At 43.9% G+C, this 27,298-nt stretch overlaps 1 protein-coding gene across 1 annotated transcript in view; it reads left to right on the top strand.

Moving 5' to 3' along the window:
- The window catches only part of LOC144686837 (contactin-associated protein-like 5), a 1,126,003-nt gene that overhangs the window by 850,788 nt on the left and 247,917 nt on the right, over positions 1 to 27,298 (top strand). Inside the window, exons 15-16 of the mRNA XM_078552607.1 lie at positions 22,447 to 22,574; positions 25,054 to 25,224. Of these exons, the coding sequence (XP_078408733.1) occupies positions 22,447 to 22,574; positions 25,054 to 25,224 (299 nt within the window). The remainder of the gene's footprint in view (positions 1 to 22,446; positions 22,575 to 25,053; positions 25,225 to 27,298) is intronic.

Below are 27,298 nucleotides of genomic sequence, written 5' to 3' on the forward strand. Positions count from 1 at the left end.
AGCGCTGTGCGCTCCCTGTGCGGGCGGGGGGATTCCTAAAATCGAGAGTGCGCTCTTTTGTGCATGCGCATGACAGAGTGCACTCATCTCCCTGAGACTGCACTTAGCCTCAGGGAGATCGGCTCTAGATGTAAAAAAACTCAAAATGGAAAAATAAAATTTCCCTAACATGTCCCTCATGTGACAATGTCACATGAGTTGGGACATGTTCATAATTTCCAAAAAAACGTTATTAAAATTTTTTAAACCCTCCATGAAACCTCACGCCGCCCGTGGATGCGGTTTCATGCTTTTTCTAGATCGCGCCGGGGCTCCTGGCCTGCCCGCCAACCTTAAGATTAATTACTTTAATTGCTCTATCAATGGCCTCAATTGGCCATTGACAGGTCGGCGGGTGCGCAGCTGCTTTTGCTGCGCTCCCAGCTTCTTGAAAATTTAAATGGGGCGCGGTGACATCGGGAGTTCCGCCCGACGTCACCACACGTCATTTTACGCGCCGGCGAACGGGCCCCGCCCATGCTCACCGACGGTAAGATCCAGCCCATAGATCTGTCAAAATAAACAAGCATCCTTTGAATAGGCACTAGGAAAAATATTAACTTGTTAAGAAACTTGTAAAGCTGCCAAAGCTATCAAATGCATCTTCCCCAGGACAACTCATTACTCTAATCCATGGTTAATGCCTCCACTCTATAGGCCTAAATTAGGAGGGCTTCCAAATGGCAGGCGCCTCCATGAAAATCCTAAAAATTCTAGAACGTGCACTTCTAACAAAGCATCATCAGCTTCTAAATAGGAGCGTATTGGGTTCACAGACCAGCCCCTTTCGCATACCACTGAGAATGGCTGGGCTCAGAGCCAGAAGTGAGACTTCCAGATTTGCTACACAGCAGCCATATTTTTTTCAGAATACGTCTCCGCCCAATCCGTTTCCCGGACCACAAAATCCAGCCCTGGAAGTCTGCAATTAAAACAAAAAATAGTGAATCAGGCAGCATTGATGATTAAGCTGGTGTTTCTTGCCCTGTTCTTGCCTGTAATGAGAAAAGTGCTGCCTGACATAATAGCTGCAAGTCTTTCAGGAAATTATTGGAATAAATGTGCACTCGCGATTATGTTCGATGTTTAGAACTACATTGCAACATTGACAGAATTCTGCCAGTGACAGAAAATGAGGGGGTTGCCGATCAAAACTGTGAACTGTCTTGTTTGATGTTAAGGCTTTAATTGTCGTTAGAGATTTTAAAATGTAAAATATTAATATATTTTTAATTTTCCTTTCTGTTTCTTTTTCTCTCTCTCCCTTAACCCTTTTCTTTCTTAATTTCTCCTTCTTTACCTGATTGAACATTGAATTCACCCACTTTAACTTACACTCTCTTCTTCATCCGTGCACTCATTTCCCTATCTTTAAAATTCTTATGTACAAAGAAAGGAATGCAATGACTGGTACCTCAAGTGTGATATTATGACTCACTATCAGGTCTCAGGCGCTAAAAATAAATTGGAAAATGAAACCGGAAAATGCTAGAAATGCTGAGCCGTCGGGCAGGATCTGAGCTGACAGAAATGGAGTTACCATTTGGGGTTGTAGACCTCTTCTCAGAACTGGCAAACACAATCGTTGTAGAAGGTTTTAAGTATCTATAGAGACAGGAAAAATGGGGAAGGGGATGAAAGAACAAAAGGGAAGGTCTACGATGGAATGGGAGGCAGGAGAGATTAAATGACAAGAGTTGGTACTGGGAAAAAAATGGGACCTGGTAACAGGCCAAATGAGGAAACAAAAGATAAATCCAACAGAGGGCGCTGGTGAGAAGTGACTGAAGCATTCTGGGAGAAGTCACCGCAGCCACCGTGACTCAGGAGGGAATCGAGGAGACGGGCTCTTGCACTCAACAGGAGGAAGAACAACCAATAGAGGGCGCTGGTGAGAAGGTCAGCGGTCAGGGTCAGCAGGGTGTGACTGCAAGTGAGGCAGTTAGAGGGATCCTGTGTTCAGGAACAGAGGAGCCCCAGCTCTTGACCTTGTCCAAAAGGTACGAGGTACTTGCTCCCTGTGAGGATGAGGAACAGGGCTGTAGGGAGGATGAGCCAACTGACTATGGCACCTTGGCACAGGAGGCCATTCAAGAGGGGGGAGCAAAAAGACAGGTGGTAGTTGTAGGGGATTCTATAATTAGGGGAATTGATAGCATCCTTTGTAAGCAGGATCGAGAGTCCCGCATGGTTTGTTGCCTGCCCGGTGCCAGGGTGAGGGACATCTCTGACCAGCATGAAAGGATATTGGAGACAGAGGGGGAGGATCCAGTTGTTGTGGTCCATGTCGGGACAAATAACATAGGTAAGACTAGGAAAGAGGACCTGTTTGGGGATTATCAGGAACTAGGAACTAAATTAAAGAACAGGCCCTCAAGGATTATAATCTCCGGATTACTACCCGAGCCACGTGCAAATTGGCATAGGGACGCGAGAATAAGGGAAGTAAACACGTGGCTAAAGGAGTGGTGCGGGAAAGAGGGGTTCCATTTCGTGGGGCACTGGCATCAGTATTGGAACAGGAGGGATCTGTACCGTTGGGACGGTCTCCACCTGAACCGATCTGGGACCAATGTTCTAGCGAAAAGGGTAAATAGGGTGGTCAACAGGACTTTAAACTAGAAAGTGGGGGGGGAGGAGGGTAAAAGTCCAAGAAGTATGACTAATGGGAAACAAAGCAGCAGGTTAGCGTGTGGGGGGGTGGATTCAACTTCATGGAAAATTATGAAAAAACTGAAAAGAAAGGAGAGCCCAGGAGAGGCTATTAAAGTCTTCAGAACACAAAATGGGACACAATGTTTGGAAAGGGCTAGGAATCTAACTTCAAGCTCATCAAATAAAGGGACGACAATGAGAAAGGGGACGGGAAATACAGGACTGAAGATGTTGTATCTGAATGCACGCAGTATACGAAATAAGGTAAATGAGCTTGTGGCGCAGATTGAAATTGGCAGGTATGATGTGGTGGGCATCACGGAGACATGGCTGCAAGGGGATCAGGACTGGGAGCTAAATATCCAAGGATGTACATCCTATCGAAAAGATGGGCAGGTTGGCAGAGGGGGTGGGATTGCTTTGTTAGTAAGAAATGAAATTAAATCGATAGCAAGAAATGACGTAGGGTCAGATGATGTATAATCTGTGTGGGTAGAGTTGAGGAACCGTAAAGGTAAAAAAACTATAATGGGAGTTATGTACAGGCCTCCGAACAGTAATCAGGATGTGGGGCACAAGATACACCAGGCGATAGAAAAGGTGTGTAAGAAAGGCAAGGTTACAGTGATCATGGGGATTTCAATATGCAGGTAGACTGGGAAAATCAGGTTCCTAGTGGATCCCAAGAAAAGAAATTTGTGGAACGTCTACGAGATGGCTTTTTGGAGCAGCTTGTAGTGGAGCCCACTAGGGAACAGGCAATTCTAGATTTAGTGATGTGTAATGAGGCAGATTTGATAAGGGAGCTTAAGGTGAAGGAAACCTTAGGAGGAAGTGACCATAATATGATAGAATTTACCCTGTATTTGAGAAGAAAAAGCTGGAATCAGATGTAACGGTATTACAGGAGAATAAAGGCAACTACAGAGGCATGAGGGAGGAGCTGGCCAGAATTGACTGGGAGATGAGCCTAGCAGGAAAGACAATGGAACAGCAATGGCAGGAGTTTCTGGGAGTAATTTGGGAGACACAGCAAAAATTCATCCCTAGGAAGAAGAAGCATACTAAAGGGAGGATGAGGCAACCATGGCTGACAAGGGAAGTCAGGGACAGCATAAAAGCTAAGAAGAAAGCCTACAATGCTGCGATGAGCAGTGGGAAACCAGGGGATTGGGAAGCCTACAAAGACAACAGAAGACAACTAAAAAAGAAATAAGGAGGATGAAGGTTAAATATGAGGGTAAACTAGCCAGTAATATAAAATAAGATTGCAAGAGTTTTTTTAGATATATAAAGGGTAAGAGAGAGGCAAAAGTGGACATTGGGCTGCTGGGAAATGACGCTGGAGAAGTAGTAGTGGGGAACAAAGGAATGGCGGAGGAACTGAATAGGTACTTTGCGTCAGTCTTCACGGTGGAAGACACGAGTAACATCCCCAAAGTTCAAGAGAGTCGGAGGGCAGAGGTGAGTTTGGTGGCCATTACCAAGGAGAAGGTGCTAGGAAAACTGAAAGGTCTGAAGGTGGATAAGTCACCTGGACCAGATGGATTACACCCCAGAGTTCTGAAGGAGATAGCTGAAGAGATAGTGGAGGCGTTAGTGGTGATCTTTCAGGAATCACTGGAGTCAGGGAGGGTCCCAGAGGACTGGAAAATCGCTAATGTAATCCCCCTGTTTAAGAAGGGAGTGAGGCAAAAGACAGGAAATTACAGGCCGATTAGCCTGACCTCGGTCGTTGGTAAGATTTTAGAGTCCATTATTAAGGATGAGATTTCAGAATACTTGGAAGTGCATGGTAAGATAGGGCTAAGTCAGCATGGTTTCATCAAGGGGAGTTCATGCCTGACAAATCTGTTAGAATTCTTTGAGGAGGTAATGAGTAGGTTAGACAAAGGAGAGCCAATGGATATTATCTACTTGGACTTCCAGAAGGCCTTTGACAAGGTGCTGCACAGGATACTGCTCAGTAAGATAAGAGCCCATGGTGTTAGAGGCAAGGTACTAGCATGGATAGAAGATTGGCTGTCTGGCAGGAGGCAGAGAGTGGGGATAAGGGGGTCCTTCTCAGGATGGCGGCCAGTGACTAGTGGATTTCCGCAGGGGTCAGTGTTGGGACCACAACTTTTTATTTTATACATTAATGATCTAGATGAAGGAACTGAGGGCATCCTGGCTAAGTTTGCAGATGATACAAAGATAGGTGGAGGGACAGGTGGTATTGAGAAGGCAGGGAGGCTGCAGAAGGATTTGGGCAGGTTTGCCAAATGGGCAAAGAAGTGGCAGATGGAATACAACGTGGGGAAGTGTGAGGTCATGCACTTTGGTAGGAAGAATAGAGGCATAGACTATTTTGTAAATGGGGAGAGAATTCAGAAATCTGGAGTGCAAAGGGACTTGGGAGTCCTAGTCCAGGATTCTCTAAAGGTTAACTTGCAGGTTGAGTCGGTAGTTAGGAAGGCAAATGCAATGTTGGCATTTATTTCGAGAGGACTAGAATATAAAAGCAGGGATGTGCAGCTGAGGCTTTATAAGGCTCTGGTCAGACCACATTTAGAATATTGTGAGCAATTTTGGGCCCCATATCTCAGGAAGGATGTTCTGGCCCTGGAGAGGGTCCAGAGGAGGTTCATGAGAATGATCCCAGGAATGAAAGGCTTAACATATGAGGAACATTTGAGGACTCTGGGTCTATACTCGTTGGAGTTTAGAAGGATGGGGGGGGATCTGATTGAAACTTACAGAATACTGAAAGGCCTGGATAGAGTGGACATGGGGAAGATGTTTCCATTAGTAGGAGGGTCTAGGACCTGAGGGCACAGCCTCAGAGTAAAGGGAAGACCTTTTAGAACAGAGATGAGGAGAAACTTCTTTAGCCAGAGAGTGGTGAATCTATGGAATTCATTGCCACAGAAGGCTGTGGAGGCCAGGTCATTGAGTGTAATTAAGAACGAGATAGATAGGTTCTTGATTGGTAAGGGGATCAAAGCTTACGGGGAGAAGGCGGTTGAGAAACTTATCAGCCATTATTTAATGGCGGAGCAGACTTGATGGGCCGAAGGGCCTAATTTCTGCTCCTATGTCTTATGGTCTTATGCTTTATAATCTAGACGAGGCTGGAATGAATGGCAACAGCAGAGTCATTACCAGCAGTTGCTGTCTGGGAAGAAAGTGGGAGATGCAGGGACACCTATTTAATAATAATTTCATTCAGTAGCTGCAGGTGTTAGAGGATACCAACTTCAGAAGAAACACAGTCCTCTGTGTCCACACTGTGAAGAAGCAAAGGAAAACTTTGGCCTTTCTCATAATTCTTCAAGAACAGCAAAGTCACGTCCTAATTCAGGTTAGGTTTGAGCAAGCATTAAGAAATGTGAACTTACCTGTCTCTCTGGGATATTTAGCGGGTGGCAGCTGAGGACTGTGAGTCCGGACATGTCCTGGGAGGTCCGACACATGCACAGAGCGGGACAAGCTGCGCACGCTCAACCTGGCTTTCTGGGTTCTTTCGGGTGTGGCAGAAATAACCAGGGCGCCCGTGTGGTGATGTTGGCACGGGAACCCAGCCATAGGACCTGTGGTAGCGGGAAAAGGATAAGCCCACGTGACTGTGTGTGTGTGGTGCTGTCCTTGGCAGGCTGGAGATAGTGAGGGCACAGGACAAGTCCTGGGGAGCCGAGAGGGCGGCAGAAGGTCGCTGGAATTATGTCGGAAAGGGTTATGGTTCAGAAGTAGCCCTGAGAGACATTTATAGCTCGATGCAGTGAGGAGACTGTGGTTTGGAGAAACCCAATCGCAGTGTCAGCACAGTGAAGCTAGCAGTCTGCTAAAGAGCTGAAATTATGCCAATAATTATATGCTGGAGTGCATCTTTGTGAATCCCATGGAAGGCAGTCCCAGGAGACGAGACTGAACCACTGGGAGGTGTGCAGTCATAGAGGCATTCTGGGCCAGAGTGGCTTTTGAGGGAATTCAGAGGATAGATCTTCAAAAGTGGAGACTTGCAATCCCTTGTGAGGGAGACAGAGCTTTCCACGAGATTGTGTACCTCACCTTGGATACTGACATCTGGGTGGGAAACTGAGACATCCGTGGTATCTGTCTTGGTCATGTCTGCCGTTTATTGTGCAGTTTTGTGTGTTCAACCAATTTATATTATATTATATTATATTATAGTCTCTTCTCCTGGGACTGCCTTCCACGGGATTCACAAAGATGCACTCCAGCATATAATTATTGGCCTAATTTCAGCCTGTCAATTTATATTTATCCCATGTACATTCTGAACTTCAGAAAATAAGATCGATATTGTAAATAGTTTTACTTTTCTGACTTTGTGTGAACAAATTTTATTTTGTTTGTTTAAAACCATGGAATTCTGTGGCTTTATTCTCTTAGTAAGTCCCTGTGATTTCAAACTTGACCACTTTAAAAAAAAATTACTGGTCCCTAACCGCATCGCAATACAAGTAAGATGTGTCCCAAACTGTTCTCCTTTACAATTTGGGACATCTCACAATGCAGTGGAAGGGCTTCCTCCAGAACATGATTGGGATTAAGGGCCAAGCTGTGAGGGCAATTTCTGGTAAAATGGGGGTCTTGGCTGCAGGGAAGGAGTGACCTACACTGACCTGTCACTGTTGGGACAGTCAGTCTCTTTTATAAAAGCCTGTAGAATGAGGACCTTGTGTTATCCTTGTTGATGAGGAAGCTTGGTTTGTGGAATTGAACTTTGGCATGTAGCTGATCAGGGTGACCGCCATGATGCAAGCTGCCCTGTATAGTTCCATCACTGTTAAAAATGTGAGGATAAATGCTCCTTGCAAGCTGGAAATCAATCCCCAGATGTGCTTTCATCAGAAGAAGTGGTGAAGAAATAATATGCACAGTAATGTAGTGCATCCTTAGAAGCTGCAAGGGACATCTCTTCTCTTGCTCATCCTTTTTAATGGTTGTTAAATTTTGTCCCACATTGCACAGCTGTCCAGAAGGCAGCAGGGAAAGTACTTCCAGCCAATGTCACCTCCTTCCATTGAGTTAGACTTGATTGCCTCCTGCCACAGGAAAACTTTCCATTGGTTGGAGTCATACCTAATGCAAAGGAAGATGGCTGTGGTTGTTGGAGGTCAGTCATCTCAGCTCCAGGATATCGCCAAAAGAGTTCTAGGGCAGTGACCTCGGCGGAACCATCTTCACCTGCTTCATCAATGATCTTTCTTCCATCATAAGGTCAGAAGTGGAGGTGTTTGCTGATGATCGCACATTATTCAGCACTATTCGTGACTCTCAAACACTGATGCAATCCAGGTCCAAATGAAGCACAACCTGGACTATATCCAGGCATGGGCTGATAAATGGCAAGTAACATTCACACCACACAAATACCAGGCAATGGCCATCTCCAACAAGAGAGAATCTAACCATTGCCTATGACGTTCAATGGCATTGCCATCACTGAATCATCCACTATCAACATTTGTGTGTTACCATTAATCAGAACCTGAACTGGGCTAGCAATATAAATACAGTGGCTACAGGAGCAGGTCAGAGGTTAGCAATCGTGTGACGAGTAACTCACCTCCTGACTCCCCAAAGCCTGTCTACCATCTACAAGGCACAAGTCAGGAGTGTGATGGAATACTCCCCAATTGTCTGGATGAGTGCAGCTCCCACAGCACTCAAGAAGCTCAACACCGCCCAGGATGAAGCAGCCCACTTGATTGGCACCATATCCACAAACATTCACTCCCTCCACCACAAATACACAGTAACAACAGTGCGTACCATCTACAAGACACACTACAGGAATTCATCAAGGCTCCTTAGAGAGAACCTTCCAAACCCACAACCACTACCATCTAGATGGACAAGGGCAGCAGACACATGGGAACACCACCATCTGGAAATTCCCCTCCAAGTCCCTCACCATCCTGACTTGGAAATATATTGCCATTCCTTCACTATCACTGGGTCAAAATCACAGAACTTCCTAACAGCACTGTGGGTGTACCTACACCACATGGACTGCAGCGGCTCAAGAAGGCAGCTCACCACCACCTTCTCAAGGGCAACTAGGGATGGGCAATAAATGCTGGCCCAGCCAGCGAAGCCCGCATCCCGTGAACAAATAAAAAAATACTTCAGAAGCCAATCATGACATGGGAAGGAGGGCAGAAAGTCAGCAGACAAAATGAGGAAGGTAAAAATAAATAATGGGAGTTTGCTGTCCAACACAGCAAAGGAAGGTAACTAGAACTAGAGGGTCAGCTTTGATGATGTCATCACCAGGTCATTTTTGAGCAGTAGCGGACAACAAGCCTGTCAAGAATTCCACATTCCCAGTGGGAATTATGCTTTGTTCCCTTGCAGCTGTTGTTAACTACTGAATTCAATGCACTGTTTTCATCAGTCAATATATTTTCCTAATCTGTGCCCTCATGAAAAGGCTTCAGCGTTAACTATCGATCCATTTGTGCAAACAAAAGTCTGCTCCCTTATGCTTTCCCCTTCCTTCAGTTATTGCTGGGCAGTCAAACGGTAAGAAACACCTGAAGCAATATTTCATATGCATGATGCTTTACTGCAGACAATGGGACATTTACAGTGTGTGCGTGGTCAAGTCCCTTTAAGAAGCTGACCTAAGGTCGGAGGTGAATTCATACTTAATTAGATGAGGAATGTTCTTTTTACGTTCCTTCACTGTCGCTGGGTCAAAATCATTTAACTCGCTTCCTAATAACATTGTGAGTGTGCCTACACCACAGGGACTGCAGCGGTTCAAGAAGGTGGCACACCATCACCTTCTCAAGGGCAACCAGGGATGGGCAATAAACGCTGGCCTAGCCAGCAACGTCCACATTCCATGAAAGGATAAATAAAATTTCCATTATTTGTGTCAAGCATTTGCAGGTAAGATATAACACTTCTCAGTGCTAACATAAATTATCCTTGACAAAACGTCTCCTAATACTCAAAAATATGCTTTGGAGTAACAACATAGCACTTCTGTTTTCACTATATACATTGTCTTGTGGTGTCTCATTTCCTGTAGATTAATTGAGCACAACCATGGTACAAAGCCTTGTATCACTCAATCAAATATCACACCAGCAGACATTAGTCACTGCTTCCCCATTAACAGAGAACTTGCTAAGCAGTCACTTCATGACCAAAGGCATATTTCAGAGTCCAAGATTTTCAGAGTCATGAAGGCTCCACAACATATCCAAAATGGCTCTGAAGTCCTTCTCCTATTTACAATAGATCCAGTTTTTTGCCAGCAGAGGAATAGAGGCAGGATGTGACTCAGAAATGGGGGAAACCCAAACTCGGCAGGGTCATTTGAACTCAATGCTGAGTTTAAACAGACCCCATTTTCACCAGAGTGAGGCGCTTACCCTGCAGTGCAAGAGTTACAGATTTTTAGAGTAAATCTAAATGCTTGTAAAAGGGGAATAAGGCCTGTGGGACTATCACGTTATTTAAATGCACTGCCCTATAAAAATTGAAAGAAACCAGCCTGCCTGTGTCTGTGAGTTGAAAAAACTCTGTGCTTGCAGTTTCAATAGCTGTTTGTTAACATATTTCCAGTGTTATCATTATAGCATTATTACTGCCCGACCGCTTCCAAAAACATCATTGTGGGGGGGGGGGGGGGGGGGGGGGGCGGTGGGGTGGTGGATGCTGTAAGTTCACAGTTTGATTGACTGCTCCAAGAGGTTATTAAATGATTAGCTGTCTTTAATCTGGGGTTATAGTACAAATGTTTGTTTTTATAAGGGATTAAGTACCAGAGTGAATTCAAATGTATTGAATGGGCTTTCATGAAGGAGAGTGTTTTTTTAAAAAATATAATGAAGCCTGTAATAGATATTTAGAACTTTATTTTACGTCAGCGTGCCTCCTGAAATCTGCCCATGAAGGATGTTTGGTGAGTTGGCAAGGAGGTTGTGAGGGAAAAGAGTGGTGAGTTGGGGTTCATAAGTTGGCCTGAGTTGGCAAAAAAGGCCATTGGGGTGGGTGGGGGCATGGGCTGGCATGAGTTGGCATGCATGGGAATGGAGAGTGTATGGGGGTGAGGGGGTGTGAGGGGTAGGGCTAGAGGGCCCAATATGTAACAAAACTACTGCAGTGAAGGCCCAGAGATCCAAGACAAAACTTTTAATCAGTCCGCCTGGGCATTTGGCAGCGCTTATGACCACTTCTGACCTGTGTGCGGGGGTGGTGGGCCCGACTCCCGACTTTCCTTCTCCCTTCTGTCAATTCCCATGTGGACCTTGGGTCATTACAATGCCTGCAACCCCAGGCTAAAGAGCCAGACATGCAAATTTTCTGGAATTGTGCTGATTCAACACGGATTCAAAATTTCATCCAGAACTTTAGGCATGACGTGATTAAGAGTCATTTTCCTTGTATTTTATTAAAATTTTTGAGCGATTTAAGGAAAAATATCCTCACTCTGCTGTATTCGCTGTTTCTTTAAATGCATTTTTAAAAATTTTATCACTATAATTTGTATTAAAGGTGGAAATGCTTCCCTCATTCATGTTCATAAAAATGCTGTGACTGATGGGCATGAATGATGGTTAGGGGGAGCTTGAAACATCCATTTCTGTGCCTAATTGTTTTAAAGCAGCAACTTGTTACGGTCTGAAATGCACTGCCTGGAAGAATGGTTGAAGCAGATGCAATAGCAATTTTCAAAAGGGAATTGGATAAATGTTGAAAAGGAAAAGAAAATTGTAGAACTGCAGGAAGCAGCAGGGGCGTGGGATGAACTGGATGGCCCCTGTAAAGGGGCAGCACAGACACAATGGGCAGAACGGCCTTCCTCCACGTGGTACAATTCTAGGAATGAGGAAGGATGGTGTGAGTTTGGTGATTTCCTCTGGCTCCAATTGTTTATACCGACTTCCACATGTTTCCTGCTTTAGCTTGTGAGATTGGCAGGACGCTTGAGCACAAATTAAGGTTGCCAAATTGTGTAGTTTGGGACATCGCTCCCCAATTAAGCCACCAAAGGAAATTCCGCCTTGTTGGTTTTAATCTTGTGCTATAGCTGTTTTCTCTTGAAAACGTAAGGGTGAAAATGGCATTTAACAAAAGATTAAATTCCATTAATTTTGGGCTTCGTGAGAGGTTGAAATTCATTTTGCGCTATTGTCACCTGCATGCTGCTTTAAGAGCAGTGTGAGCCAGCAACACTGAACCATGTTAAATGGGCTCAATTTTAACCTAACCCACAGTTATAGAGCACTGCCTACAGTTCTGGTCATCACCCTACAGAGGGGATGTGATTGCACTAGAGAGAGTATAGAGGAGATTTACGAGGATGTTGTCAGGACTGGAGAAGTTTAGCTATGATTAAAGATTGGATTGGCAGGGGTTGTTTTCTTTGGAACAGAAGAGCTTGATGGGAGGTTTAATTGAAGTGCATAGAATCATGAGGGGCCTAGGTAAAGTGAATAGGATGGACCAATTTCCCCTAGCAGAGAGGTCAATAACCCAGGGACATAGGTTTAAAGTAATTGGTAGAAAGATTGGAGGGGAGTTGAGAAGAATTTTTTTCAGGCTTTTGGGTGGTCTGGAACTGACTGCCTGAAATAGTGGCAGAGGTGGAAACGCTCCAAGTATTGAAAAAAAAACACCTCGATATGCACTTGAAATGCTGTTACCAGCTGGGCTACAGACCTAGAGCTGAAAAGTCGGATTAGGTTGGATAGTTCTTTTTCAGCCAGCTAGGATGCAATGGGCCGAATGGCCTCCTTCTGTGCCATGAACTTCTATCTCTGTGAACCCACCTGTTGAGAGGTGGGTGAGGTTTTGAGTGTAAAGCTGGCCTTACACCCACACAAGTTTACTCTCCGTTTAAAGCAATGAAGAGTAGTATTGGCCGAGGCATAAAACTGGCCACCCACTCAATCCCATGGGTTCCCTGCTGCAGTTAGATTAAAATTACCCTCATATTGGCTGTTCCACACTGCAGTGTTTTCAAGCAAGACGAAATCCTGATTTTATTTTTTCAAACATCCATGCCCCAGGTATATTCATAGGAAACAACTAACTGGCTTGTCAATTTTCTACCAGCCTGATGCAGGTAGAGAAAAAAATATATAAAAATGCAACTGGCATTCTGTTTTATACACAAAGGGCATTGAGTATAAAATGAATTGTGGAAACCATATAGTGAAGATTCACAAAAGTGACAGCAGGAATGAGACTTTGTAATTATAGGAAAAGGCTTGAAAAATTGGAGCTTTTTCCTCCCCGGAACAGGGAAAACACAATTTTAAAATACTCCAAACCCATTTCTCTATACTTTCCCCGCAAGCTTTCTTGTTCCTTTTCAAATACTTACTTTTCCTGACTGTGTAGTTTCTGCCTCAGTAAGCACTTATAGTAAAGCACTCCATGTTCTTTTCATAACCCTTTGTGCAAAAACCTTTCCTGTCATGATAATCCTGAGTCCCTGCCCCCTGACGACAGCCACTGAATCGATATTTTAATATTTACATTCCGACATTACAACAGTGACCAAACTTTAAAGGTACTTCAATGACTGTGATGTGTTCGGGTCATCAAGAGGTAGTGAAAGGCAATAAATAAATGCAAGACTTTTTTTCCTTCATCTAATCTTCTCAATGTCTTTCACAATTCCACTTCAATGGTAAATAGAGTTGAGGGGCAGATCAGCCATGATCTAATTGAGCACAGAATCCAGGGACTGTTCATAATTTTAATATGTTTACCCTATTTCTCTATTTTCGGAGAAACAATATTTTTGTTCCGAAGTTCTGAAGAAGAGTTGTATTGGATTCGGAACTTTAACTCTGGCTGGGATTTTCTGAGTGGGAATAGTCGCAGTCGAGACTGTTTCTCCCCCACAGATGCTGCCGGACCTACTGACATTTCCCAGCCACTTTCTGCTTTTATTCTAATGTTTCTAGCCTTTCTCCAGAATGACAATCACTCATTCCCATTATCACTCTTCACAGTCCCCTTTCTAATGGCTCTAACATCTTTCCTGCATTTGGGATGCCCTGTGCTATGTTAGTGAGTAAGTAATTAGCCTTAGTCCACAAAGGACCATGGACATCTCTTTCCATTAGACAGAGACAAATGGTTATATATAGCTTGAAGGGTGCCACTCTGCAAGCACGTGGCCTGACCAATTTCGTGTACAAATTGACATCACCTCCTTGGTTTTACGTTTAATACTACTGCATATAAAATACAGAATTCCATTTGACATTTTATGGTCTTTTATTTCATTCAGTCATGGGATGCGGGTGTCGCTGACTAGGTCAACATTTACTGCCCATTCCTCTAATTGCCCTTGAAAAGGTGATGGTGAGCTCCCTTCTTGCAACGCTGCAGCCCATGTGGTGTGGGTGCACCCACAATGCTGTTAGGAAGGGAGTTCCAGGATTTTGACCCAGCAACACTAAGGAACAGCGATATTGTCAGGATGGTGAGTGGCTTGGAAGGGAAGTTCCAGGTGGTGGGTGTTCCAATGTGTCTGCTGCCCTTGTCCTTCGAGATAGTCGTGGTCATTGGTTTGGAAGGAGCTGTCTGAGGAGCCTTGGTGAATTCCTGCAGTGCATCTTACAGATGCTGCACACTGCTGCTACTGTCTGCCTGTGGTGAAGGGAGTGAACATTTGTGGATCAGGTGCCAAACAAGCGGGCTGCTTTCTCCTGCATGGTGTCAAGTTTCTTGCGTGTTGATGGAGCTGCATTCATTCAGGCAAGTGGAGAGTATTCCATCACACTCCTGACTTGTGCCTTGCAGATGGTGGACAGGCTTTGGAGTGTCAGGAGGTGAGTTACTCATCACAGGATTCCTAGCCTCTGACCTGCTCTTGTAGCCACAGTATTTATATGGCTAGTCCAGTTCAGTTTCTGGTCAATGTAACCTCCAGGATGTTGATAGTGGGGGATTCAGTGATGGTAATGTCATTGAACATCAAGGGGCAATGGTTGAATTCTCTCTTGTTGGAGATGGTCATTGCTTGACACTTGTGTGGCACGAATGTTACTTGCCACTTGTCAGCCCAAGCCTGGATATTGTCCAGGTCTTCCTGCATTTGGAAATGGACTGCTTCAGTTTCTGAGGAGTCGCAAATGGTGCTGAACATTGTGCAATCATCAGCGACCATCCCCACATCTGACCTTATGATGGAGGGAAGGTCATTGATGAAGCAGCTGAAGATGGTTGGGCCAAGGACACTACCCTGAGGAACTCCTGCAGTGATGTCCTGGAACCGAGGTAATTGACCTTCAACAAGCAAAACCATCTTCCTTTGTACTGGGTATGACTCCGACCAGTGAAGAGTTTTCCCCCTGATTCCCATTGACACCAGTTTTGCCAGGGTTCCTTAATGCCACATTCAGTCAAATGCTGCCTGATGTCAAGGGCAGTCACTCTCACTTCACCTCTGGAGTTCAGCTCTTTTTTCCATGTCTGAACCAAGGCTGTAATGATGTCAGGAGCTGAGTGGATTTGGCGAAACCCAAACTGAGTGCCACTGAGCAGGTTATTGCTGAGCAAGTGCTGCTTGATAGCACTTTTGATGACCCCTTCCGCCATTTTCCGGATGATGGAGAGTAGACTGAAGGGACGATAATTGGCCGGGTTGGATTTGTCGTGCTTTTTATGTACAGGACATACCTGGGCAATTTTCTACATTGCCGGGTAGATTCCAGCATTGTAGCTATACCGGAACAGCATGGCTACGGGTGCAGCAAGTTCTGGAGCTTAAGTCTTCAGTAACATTCTCCTTTAACTTTATCAATGTGTTTGGGGCTGTTCATTGGACATTGGGCCCATTTTATAGGCATAAAAAGGGCCTATGATGCTGACTTTAACGATGACCCCTGTGGCCAGTTTCCAGGGGAATTTGGATTGCCCTAATTGCCGACTTGGCATTCTACAGCTTTCTGGACTGAACGTCGATTTCAACGACTTTAGATCATAACCTCTGCCTCCATCTTGTTTTATGTGTTTTTTTCTTTTTTTGTGAGTCAGTTATTTATCATTTATATAAATCATCATTTATATAAATAGAAAACAAAAGGGCCTGGATTTTCATGGAGACTCCATGGACCTTTGAAAATGGTGGTGGGACCCGGATGCGGAAATCCCACCCCGCCTTTCCTGACAGATTCCATTTTTTCCAGTAGGGGAAAGGGGGCAGGGCATAGCTCACACATGAGGGAAACCCGAACTCAGCCGTTCCATTTGAACACAGTGTGGAGTTCATACAGACCCCGTTTTGCAATAGCAAGGATCTTAACCTGCCATGTGGGAGCCACAAATTTCAACAGTGGATATAAATGCTCTTAAATGCAGAAAATGTCTGTAGAACTGTTATGATGCGGAGTTATTTAAATCCACAGACCTTTAAAAAATTTTAAAAATCTGCCTGAATCAGTGAGAGTTGAAAATAAAGCTCTGTTGTTGCAATTGCAATAGCTATTTGTTGACATTTTCCCAAGTGCTATCCTTATGTCATTATGAATGCTTGGCTGCTTTCCGCAAACTATAATTATATTAGCAGCAAGATCCTAAATTCACAGTTTGATTGACAGCTCAAAGAATTTATTAAATGATTAGCTGTCAACTGATGTGGGGGATGAATAGAAGATAGTTTGTTTTCATAAGGGGTTAAGCACTTGAGAGTTAAATGTCTTCAACGGGCATTCGTGAATGGGAGTTTTTTTAATATAGAGAAGTATGCAATAGATAGTTAGACCCTTATTTTATTTCATCTCAACAAGGCTCCTGAGTTATGCCCATAGTAGATACTAGGTGAGTTGGTACAGGCCTCCGAACAGTAGTCAGGATGTGGGGCATAAGATACACCAGGAGATAGAAAAGGTGTGTAAGGAAGGCAAGTTTACAGTGATCATGGAGGATTTCAATATGCAGGTAGACTGGGAAAATCAGGTTGGTAGTGGATCCCAAGAAAAGGAATTTGTAGAATATCTACGAGATGCTTTTTGGAGCAGCTTGTGGTGGAGCCCACTAGGGAACAGGCAATTCTAGATTTAGTGATGTGTAATGAGGCAGATTTGATAAGGGAGCTTAAGGTGAAGGAACCCTTAGGAGGAAGTGACCATAATATGATAGAATTTACCCTGCAATTTGAGAGGAAAAAGCTGGAATCAGATGTAGTGGTATTACAGTTGAATAAAGGCAACTACAGAGGCATGAGGGAGGAGCTGGCCAGAATTGACTGGGAGATGAGCCGAGCAGGAAAGACAGTGGAACAGCAATGGCAGGAGTTTCTGGGAGTAATTTGGGAGACACAGCAAAAATTCATCCCTAGGAAGAAGAAGCATACTAAAGGGAGGACGAGGCAACCATGGCTGACAAGGGAAGTCAGGGACAGCATAAAAGCTAAAGAGAAAGCATACAATGCGGCGAAGAGCAGTGGGAAACCAGGGGATTGGGAAGCCTACAAAGACCAACAGAGGACAACTAAAAAAGAAATAAGGAGGGAGAAGATTAAATATGAGGGTAAACTAGCCAGTAATATAAAATAAGATTGCAAGAGTTTTTTTAGATATATAAAGGGTAAGAGAGAGGCAAAAGTGGACATTGGGCCGCTGGAAAATGACGCTGGAGAAGTAGTAGTGGGGAACAAAGAAATGGCAGAGGAACTGAATAGGTACTTTGCGTCAATCTTCATGGTGGAAGACACGAGTAACGTCCCCAAAGTTCAAGAAAGTTGGGGGGCTGAGGTGAGTATGGTGGCCATTACCAAGGAGAAGGTGCTAGGAAAACTGAAAGGTCTGAAGGTGGATAAATCACCTGGGCCAGATGGATTGCACCCCAGAGTTCTGAAGGAGATAGCTGAAGAGATAGTGGAGGCATTAGTGGTGATCTTTCAGGAATCACTGGAGTCAGGAAGGGTCCCAGAGGACTGGAAAATTGCTAATGTAACCCCCCTGTTTAAGAAGGGAGTGAGGCAAAAGACGGGAAATTACAGGCCGATTAGCCTGACCTCAATCGTTGGTAAGATTTTAGAGTCCATTATTAATGATGAGATTTCAGAATACTTGGAAATGCATTGTAAAATAGGGCAATGTCAGCATGGTTTCATCAAGGGGAGGTCATGCCTGACAAATCTGTTAGAATTCTTTGAGGAGGTAATGAGTAGGTTAGACAAAGGAGAGCCAATGGATGTTATCTACTTGGACTTCCAGAAGGCCTTTGACAAGGTGCTGCACAGGAGGCTGTTTAGTAAGATAAGAGCCCATGGTGTGAGAGGCAAGGTACTAGCATAGATAGAAGATTGGCTGTCTGGCAGGAGGCAGAGAGTGGGGATAAGGAGGTCCTTCTCAGGATTGCGGCCGGTGACTAGTGGAGTTCCACAGGGGTCAGTGTTCGGACCACAACTTTTCACTTAATACATTAATGATCTAGATGAAGGAACTGAGGGCATCCTGGCTAAGTTTGCAGATGATACAAAGATAGGTGGAGGGACAGGTAGTATTGAGGAGGCAGGGTGGCTGCAGAAGGATTTGGACAGGTTAGGAGAATGGGCAAAAAAGTGGCAGATGGAATACAATGTGGGGAAGTGTGAGGTCATGCACTTTGGTAGGAAGAATAGAGGCATAGACTATTTTGTAAATGGGGAGAGAATTCAGAAATCTGGAGTGCAAAGGGACTTGGGAGTCCTAGTCCAGGATTCTCTTAAGGTTAACTTGCAGGTTGAGTCAGTAGTTAGGGAGGCAAATGCAATGTTGGCATTTATTTCGAGAGGACTAGAATATAAAAGCAGGGATGTGCTGCTGAGGCTTCATAAGGCTCTGGTCAGACCACATTTAGAATATTGTGAGCAATTTTGGGCCCCGTATCTCAGGAAGGATGTGCTGGCCCTGGAGAGGGTCCAGAGGAGGTTCACGATAATGATCCCAGGAATGAAAGGCTTAACATATGAGGAATGTTTGAGGACTCTGGGTCTATACTCGATGGAGTTTAGAAGGATGAGGGGGGATCTGATTGAAACTTACAGAATACTGAAAGGCCTGGATAGAGTGGACGTGGGGAAGATGTTTCCATTAGTAGGAGAGACTAGGACCCGAGGGCACAGCCTCAGAGTAAAGGGAAGACCTTTTAGAACAGAAATGAGGAGAAACTTCTTTAGCCAGAGAGTGGTGAATCTATGGAATTCATTGTCACGGAAGGCTGTGGAGGCCAGGTCATTGATTGTATTTAAGACCGAGATAGATAGTTTCTTGATTGGTAAGGGGATCAAAGGTTACGGGGAGAAGTCGGGAGAATGGGGTTGAGAAACTTATCAGCCATGATTGAATGGCGGAGCACTTGATGCTACATCTGTTTGATAGCTCCACAACCCAGTTCAACCACAGTTTTTCAATCAGTGCCACCTCAAGGCAGTAATAAAAGGGTGAAAGGCAGAGTCTAACAGTATTTCATTCAGCAACTTACATTTTGAAAAGACTGGCACAACAACTGAGTCTGCATTGCCTGAACTGTTAATTGAGCAAAGAGTGACTATTAAACTTAAGATGTGGCTCACACAGATTAAATCTGAAAAGATTGTACTTCTCAAATTTCCATTTCAATTTGAATCCAATGAATCAAGAGTTTAAGGCATAATGCGCACTAACAGGACATGATTTCCTCATCTCATGCAAGGAGTTGGAAAGTGCACAGCACATTTGATTTGTGTCAGTTGAACTAATGAGCTCCTGGGTCTTTCTGCTGTTTGAGCAACTCATGAGCTGATTTAATAATCAGACTATCACATGTTCCATGCAGCTTCCAGCCTGCTAATGGGAACTTAGCTTGAGTCCTGATTGATTCAGCCAATATTCTAAACATTTTGCTTAAAGGAATAATTAGATAAAGGGGTTATTTATCCTGAGTAGTGATGCTTCCATTAATTTTACACTGTTCCTGTACAACACACTATTCTTGGAGCCAAATCACTGCATGTTTGTATGAGTACTGTAATAAAAACAGATGCTGGAGATACTTAGTTCTGATGAAGAGTCATACGGACTCCAAATGTCAACTATATTCCTTTCCGCAGATGCTGCCAGACCTGCTGACTTTTTCCAGGTATTTTTGTTTTTGTGCTGGAGATACTTGTTAGGTCTATAGTTATCTGGATGGCTGGTTATCTTTTCTGAAGTGCCTTCTCTTTGTTGGCCTCCCAGCTTGTAGGTTTTTCTTTCTCTGTAAGTTCGGTAAGCTTAAGCTCATCCAAAACTCTGCTACCTGTGTCTGAATTTACAAGTCCCATTTGCGCATCACCCTTGTGCTCGCTGACCTAGATTGGCTCCAGATCCAACAGCATCTCAGTTTTAAGATCCTCATCCTTGCTTTCAAATCTATCCATGCCCTTGAGATAGTCAATTAGGGATGGGCAACAAGTGTTTGCCTTGCCAGTGAAGTTCACATCCTATGGACGAATAGAAAATAAAGGTCCCAGAGCACGTCACAGGAGCACGATCAAACAAAATTTGACAGCGAGCTACCCAGGGAGATATTAGGATGAGTGACCCAAAGCTTGGTCAAAAAAAGAAGCGTCTCAATATTTTACTCTTTTAAAGGCACTGTCTAAATGCAAGTTCTCCTTGTGTGCGTTTGCATTAATGTTCTTCCGGCTTAATTAAATTGATCAGCCCATTCCATGTGAAAGAAAACAGGAGCTACTTCTCTTGGATTTATTATTTTGATTTTGAAGCTAAGGATGTGAGGTCATCAAGCTTAATTTGGCATCAAGGGATATGAGGATAGTGCAGAAAAGTGGTGTCGAGGTAGATGATCGGCCATGATGTAATTAAATGGCGGTGCAGGCTCACAGGCCAAATGGCCTACTCCTGCTTCTATGTTCCAATTAAACAAAAGTGGAGCTTTTTTCACAGAACGCGATCCAGTGTAGGTTATTTATATGGATATAAAATTTGACATTTTGCTGCCATCGACCAATGCCACTTCTTTCCCCTCACGACTCCATCCTTATCTTCATCTATTGACGTTCTTGTCTTTTCAAACTTGTTTTTTTATTCACTCATGGGATGTGGGTGTCACTGGCTTGGTGAGTCTACTAGCCTCAAATGGAACACTTACATCTGAAACTGAAGCTGCCTTCAAGGAGCTCAGTTTCATTTTTTTTTATGCCAAACAGATCTTCTTCAACAAGTCTTAACTCTTCATAAAGCCCAAGTCCAACCACAATCAAATGCTGCTGCAATATCTGGGGAGGCTCTCCTGAAGATGGCTTTTGTGCCTTTTAACAGGATACGTAGAATCATGGAATTACAGAAAATTATAGCTGAGAAGGAGGCCATTTGGCCTATTGTGTCTGTGCTGGCCCTTTGATAGAGCCACTGTGCTTTGTCGCACATCCCACGCTTTTGTTCATAACCTTGTAAGTCCCCCATCCGCAAATATCTTTCCCACTCCCTTTCAAAATTATTTACGGAATCAGCCTTCATCGCATTTTCAGGCAGAACATTCCTAATCCGCCAACTCTCTAAGTGAAAAGAAAGCCTTTTCATCCTCCCTCTAGATATTTTTCCAGTTAATTTGAATCTATGACCTCGAGTTATGGACCTATTTGCCAGAGGTAAAAACTTATCATCTGACAGGACATTTCTTGTATTAACCTCAAACCCCGCCTCTCCATCCCAACCCATTCATGCTTTTTCTATTTCATCAATACTGGTAGGGGGTCGGTCTTTCTCTGATCATTTGCCATAAGTCTTCCTTTACATTCCAAAGATGCTGTTCTGCATATTCTTCACCCTTGCCACGCAGCAGCGATGTTAAGATAAAGAAGCTTTGCAGAGTCTCCTCCATTAATTCATTCTTCCTGAGAAATTGCAGAGTGTTTCTCCTTAGCCCTCCTAGCGTCAGGAATCTTCAGACTTTTAATATCCAAGCTGGGCTACACTTGACCACCACTTCATAGTTTAGTTGTTCATTTCTCTTTTATTGCTTTCAGCAATGGGGCCTTCCTGTTGTTTTGTCAGTTTTAAAAAGAAAACATGGTTCAAGAGGTGATTACTTCCATTTTGTGTGATAACACTCATGCGTTACTCATTACTGTGTTAGCGGTGCTATATACATGCAAGTTATTGTTATATTTTTTACACCAGCTTGGTTCAGCTGGTCATACGTTTGCCCCTGAGTTCAAGCCCTGTCTATGACGGGAGCATACAATCTAGGCTGAGGCCACGGTGCAGTACTGTGAGGGTGCTGCACTGTTCCAGGTGCTACCTTTCAGATGAAAGGTGAAGCCCGTTGACCAACTCTGGTGCATGTGAAAGACCCCATGCAGGCAACCCCACAACCCTGGCGTTCTGACCTACCTTCTTCCCTCAAACAACTCTACCAAATGCAAATGACCTGGTAAATTAATTTGCTACTTGTGGGATCTTGCTGTGTACAGTATTGCCAGTTACAATTGCCTACATAACAATAGCGGCTGTACTTCAAAAATAACCTATTGGCTGTATAGTGCTTTCGGATATACAGAGAACATGAACAAATCCATACTAATGTCAACAGGAAATTGCTCAGTGTGAGGAAAGGTTCTACAATGAAATTGATCTATCAAAAAGAAGCAGACTTGTTGGGTGTAATGACCTTTCCTGTTCCTGAAAAATTCTTCTGTTCTTTTGGGACATTGAGCGATTGGAAGAAGGGCTGAGTACTTTCTAATGTCACTGAGATTTACGCTGCTCTTTGTTTTCTTTTTCTCATTGTTGGCAGGGCGAATGATACGGGTCTTCTTTCGTACAAAGATCACTTGCCTCTGACCCAGCTTGTAATTGGAGACACAAACAGAACAGATTCAGAGGCGGCTTACAGGCTTGGGCCACTCCGTTGCAATGGAGACAGTAAGTAACACTCAAGACTTTGGAGCATTATTCTTCAGCTTTGATACAGCGGCGTGGATTATTGGGGAATAATTTATTTGGATAATGATTGCAACAGCATCGTAAGGATATTAATTTGGATGGTAGTCCCACTGAAAATGGCAAACCTGAAAAAAAAGGTTGATTGTACTTTTTAACCATAAACACTGACCAGAAGACATGTTCATAAATGTATCTATAATGTTACAGCACAAGGTGATCAGGCAAATACTTCCCTCATTCTTATGGCTTGAGTAGTGATTGGGAATGTCAAAGTATATATTGAGCTTAGGCACATTCATTCAGCTGCAAAGCTACATTATCTTGCACCTCAGAGTTTAGGAAAAATACTTGATGCAGAGTTTAACCCTTTCTGCACCAATCAAACCCAAAGCAGTTAGACAACCGAAGGATTCTCCAGGTACAGAGTTTGGTGCCAAGAATGTGTGTTGTGAGTTTAGCTGCTCTGAGACATGTATTGGAGATCAAAAATGTACCCCAAATGCTTCAAACCGCATTATTTTTTTTACAAATCTGTTATATTAGCAGGTGAGCATTTTTTGTACAGTGGGTTGTGAGGCTGTGGAATGTAATACTGGAGCTAGTGACTGAAATGTGCCAATGTTTAAGAACAGGTAAGGGAGGTTGTTGAAGGAAAGAGGATAAAGGGATATTCAAAAAGGTTGGGAACATGGGATTAAGACTAATGCTTGTGTGGAAGATTAGCACTAATATGGACATGCTTACCAGGAATATGGATCAGAGATAAAGCAATCCATGCTCCAGAGGTAGGACTATGACACTGCTGCCCCAATTCCCTCTCCTGCCCTCCCTAAAACGGTGGCTCTGGATTGATTGGGCTGAATGGCCTCTTTCTGTGTTGTTAATTCTCCAATGTCTAGATATTACTGTAGGAGATATATTCAGACAAAAACTTTATTCGGTAGAAATCTATCTTGGCTGTTGGCACAAAATGGATGCTATCACATTGACTGGGCATTATATACTTCACCTAATATTCAGTTCCATTGACTTCAAGATAACTGAAATTCAGCTGGGGCGTATAATGGATGGCCAATAGAATACTGCCTGCATTGCTATGTCTGCTACTCTAGCAGAGACGTTAATCCATTTAAAGAAAGTTAATGTATGTAAACATGAAACCAAGGAATGTCATGCAAACATATTAACCATATACCCACTAATATCAAATACATTAATATTTGTGCTATACTAATTGTGGGGATCATTCACCATCCCGCCTTCACAGAGGGCAGCTGTGCACATTAAAGGCATAGCTCACAGGTACAGATACCCCTGCTTCAGAAGTAGGGCAATGACAATTCTCTGCCCTGTCTTCCATAAAAGAATTAAAAAAACAAGACAGACCTCCATTTATATAGCACTTTTCATGGCCACCAGACATCTCAAAGCGCTTTGCAGGCCAGGAAGTGTGGCCACTGTTATAATGTAGGAAATGTGGCAGCCAATTTATGCACAGCAAACTCCCACAAGATTGCATCTCTGTGCTGGAGCATTCAATTATCCCTAATTCAATTCCTAGTAATCAACTATTGGTCTTCACTCAATTAAGTTGCAGCGATTAAACCATTTGTATCTCTCATTTATCTTACAAGATGTATATTATACTGTACTTCAATTACCTGAGGACCCTAGATTATATCATTACCTTCGAATCAATGCCAGCCATTCATTACCCTCTGTGAACAATGTCAAAACCCTTGGGGACATTTCCTTTCTAAAGTACCCGGTTTTTGATTTTGCTTTGATAATGTTTATGAACAGAGGTCTATTTAGAGGTCAAGGAAACAGCGAATACAATATTTGCAATTGAACTTTCCTCCAATATGATCTGCCTCCCAAGGGTGAGAACAGGCTGAAAAAATCTGACAAGGACAGTACTAATTCATACCTTAAAAATGAAGGAGTTGAGTTTTCCATTTGGGTGCAATTGGGAAATTACTCCTGTCTTGAAGTGCGGCATTACTTGGAAGATTTTGTGCCCGTACCGTGTATGGGTCTTGAACCCACTACCCTCTAACACACAGGGAAGAGTTCTTTCAGTGGGCTGAATTAAAATCAGTTCCCAAGGAGCCTTCCTATCCCACATTTTAAACAGTAAACCTGCCGCTGTCATTACTGACTCCATCCGAATGTATAGAAGCGTGTAACACCCTTCGGGCGGAATTTTATGACGCCGTCGGGGCAGGGGCTGGGATGTTTAATGTGGCGGGCCGTTCAAAAGTCCGTGGACTTCGGCGGGGCAGGAAGCTTCTGCCGGCGGGCAGGGCTGTAAAATTCCGCCCTTGGTGCATGCCTCAAGCCTAAGCTGATATGTCACACTTCACACTTTAGTATCATCTCCAGGCTCAAAAAAGCATGTACGTTTTTGTTCACCCTCAATTTGAAAAGGACTGTGCATAATTATGTGTCCATACAGATAATTACTGGAACGCAGCATCATTTAACACCAAGTCCTCGTATCTCCATTTCCCGACGTTCCACGGTGAGCTAAGTGCGGACATTTCATTTTTCTTCAAGACGACTGCGGTGTCGGGGGTTTTCCTGGAGAATCTCGGAATTAAGGACTTCATAAGGATCGAGCTGAACTGTAAGTATCATCTGACAGGAGTGCAAATTGAGAAAGATCTGTAAGCAAGGGATTCACACAGGGGTAATTGCCTGGAACCTCTAGTGCTGTGCAAGGAGTCAGCAAAATCCAGTTAATTAGATCAAACCACCAAAAGTAATGAAGTCTTTTCATGCTGAGATATCATTAAGCAGGATAGCATTGATGTGTCCTAAATAAAAAAAAAATTATTAAGCATTTGGAGATCTGCGTGTTGCAGTGAATTAAGCACTGGCTCATCACCCAGGACCTGGGTTTTCAAGTCTAGAGTTATTGAACAGAACCTGTTGTTCATTGCGCATTGACTTTAAGCTTGAATAGGCTCGGTCAGGCCTGGTCTGGCCTACATGTGACTCCAGACCCACAGACCCTCTGAAATGGCTTAGCAAGCCACTCAGTACCCAGTGGCAATTAGGGATGGGCCATAAATGCTGGACCGCATCCCACAAACAAATTTAAAAAAAAACATCCACTACTTCATGGACTATGCAAGCAAGTTTCTGCGGAGACGGTAGCAGCAATGTCGTTGGGCCAGTAATCCAGAGTCCCAGGCTAATGCTCTGGGGACATGGACTCAAATCACACCATGGCAGCTGGTGGAATTTGAGTTCAGTTAAGAAATCTGGAATATAAAGCTAGCCTCAGTAATGGTGACCATGAGAATACCATTGCTTGTCATAAAAACCCATCTGGTTCACTATAATGCCCTTTAGGGAAGGAAACCTGCCATCCTTAACTGGCCTGACCTAGATGTGACTTCAGACCCACAGCAATGTGGTTGACTCTTAACTGCCCTCTGCAATGGCCCAGCAAGCCACTCAGTCCAAAGGCAATTAGGGATGGGCAACAAATGCTGGCCTTGCCAGTGAAGCCCACATCCAATGAAAGAATAAAGTAAAAAAAAGTTCACTCAGCAAAATGGCCAAGCTTATCTAGTAGGGAGTGACATTCTCAAGTTGCTAGAATTGACTTGTGTGATGCTGACACCAGTTGGCCTCAGTGCAAAGCATTCCAATCTCCAGCATTGTGGTATTCCTAATCTTGATGACAAAATTCATGTGAGCATATTAGCTAATAACTGATTTAAAAACAGAAAATGCTAGAAAATCTCAGCAGGTCAGACAGCATCTGTGAAGAGAGAAACAGAGTTAACATTTTGAGTCAGTATGACTCTCCTTCAGAGCACTGACAAAGAGTCGTACGGACTTGAAACAGTAACTCTATTTCTCTCTCCACAGATGCTGCCAGACCTGCTGAGTTTTTCCAGCATTTTCTATTTTTATTTCAGATTTGCAGGATTTTGCTTTGATTTTAGTTAATAACTGAGGTTCTTTTGGGTGTTAACACTATGGTTGCTACCATGCGCATATGCAGCCTCATAACTGACCAAGCATACAGCCACAATGGAACTTCTCAACTGTTAAACCTGATAGTGCATCCCCAGCTGTAGCACAATTTGACATTTGTACCCATCTCAACAGAACACAGATATTCCAGATGCCTCACAGACAAAGAAAGCCCTGTGTCTCGATACGCCTCCTATCCTCACCTACCCACCCACCCCACACACAATGTGGGGGCAGGGTGGGGGTGCAGGGCAGTGTGGGTAGGTGAATTTAAAAGATTAAAAAGGTAAATTTGGGGTACACACCTCCAAGATCTCCGGCATATGTTCAGCTTTTTTATGGCAGCAGGTATCAGGGTATCCGTATGCACCGCGGCGGAGAGACAGGTGCCCAGTTAACACAACTGGTAGCAATTTAAAATTGGCTGCAGTTGTATATGTTTGCCAGCATTCAGGAAAGCCAATAACGAAAGAGAGGCAGGAACTTTTGGCTCCTCAACATAAGTGTCTCACCACTCTTTGTGGACCAGGAGGGGCAGGAGTGCTCCTCCCAAGCCTTCATGGAAGACTTTAGCACCCCCTCCGCCCCAGCCTCCCTTCTCAACCCTTCAGAATGCCATAACTACCCTTCCTGCCAATTGGACGTGAACCTTCTCCAAGTGTCTCCGACTGCGATCCGCCGCTGGCGTTTCCTGTTGGCTGCTGGTCTGA

This window comes from Cetorhinus maximus, chromosome 11 (genome assembly GCF_964194155.1).
Source record: "Cetorhinus maximus chromosome 11, sCetMax3.hap1.1, whole genome shotgun sequence".
Lineage (NCBI taxonomy): Eukaryota > Metazoa > Chordata > Chondrichthyes > Lamniformes > Cetorhinidae > Cetorhinus > Cetorhinus maximus.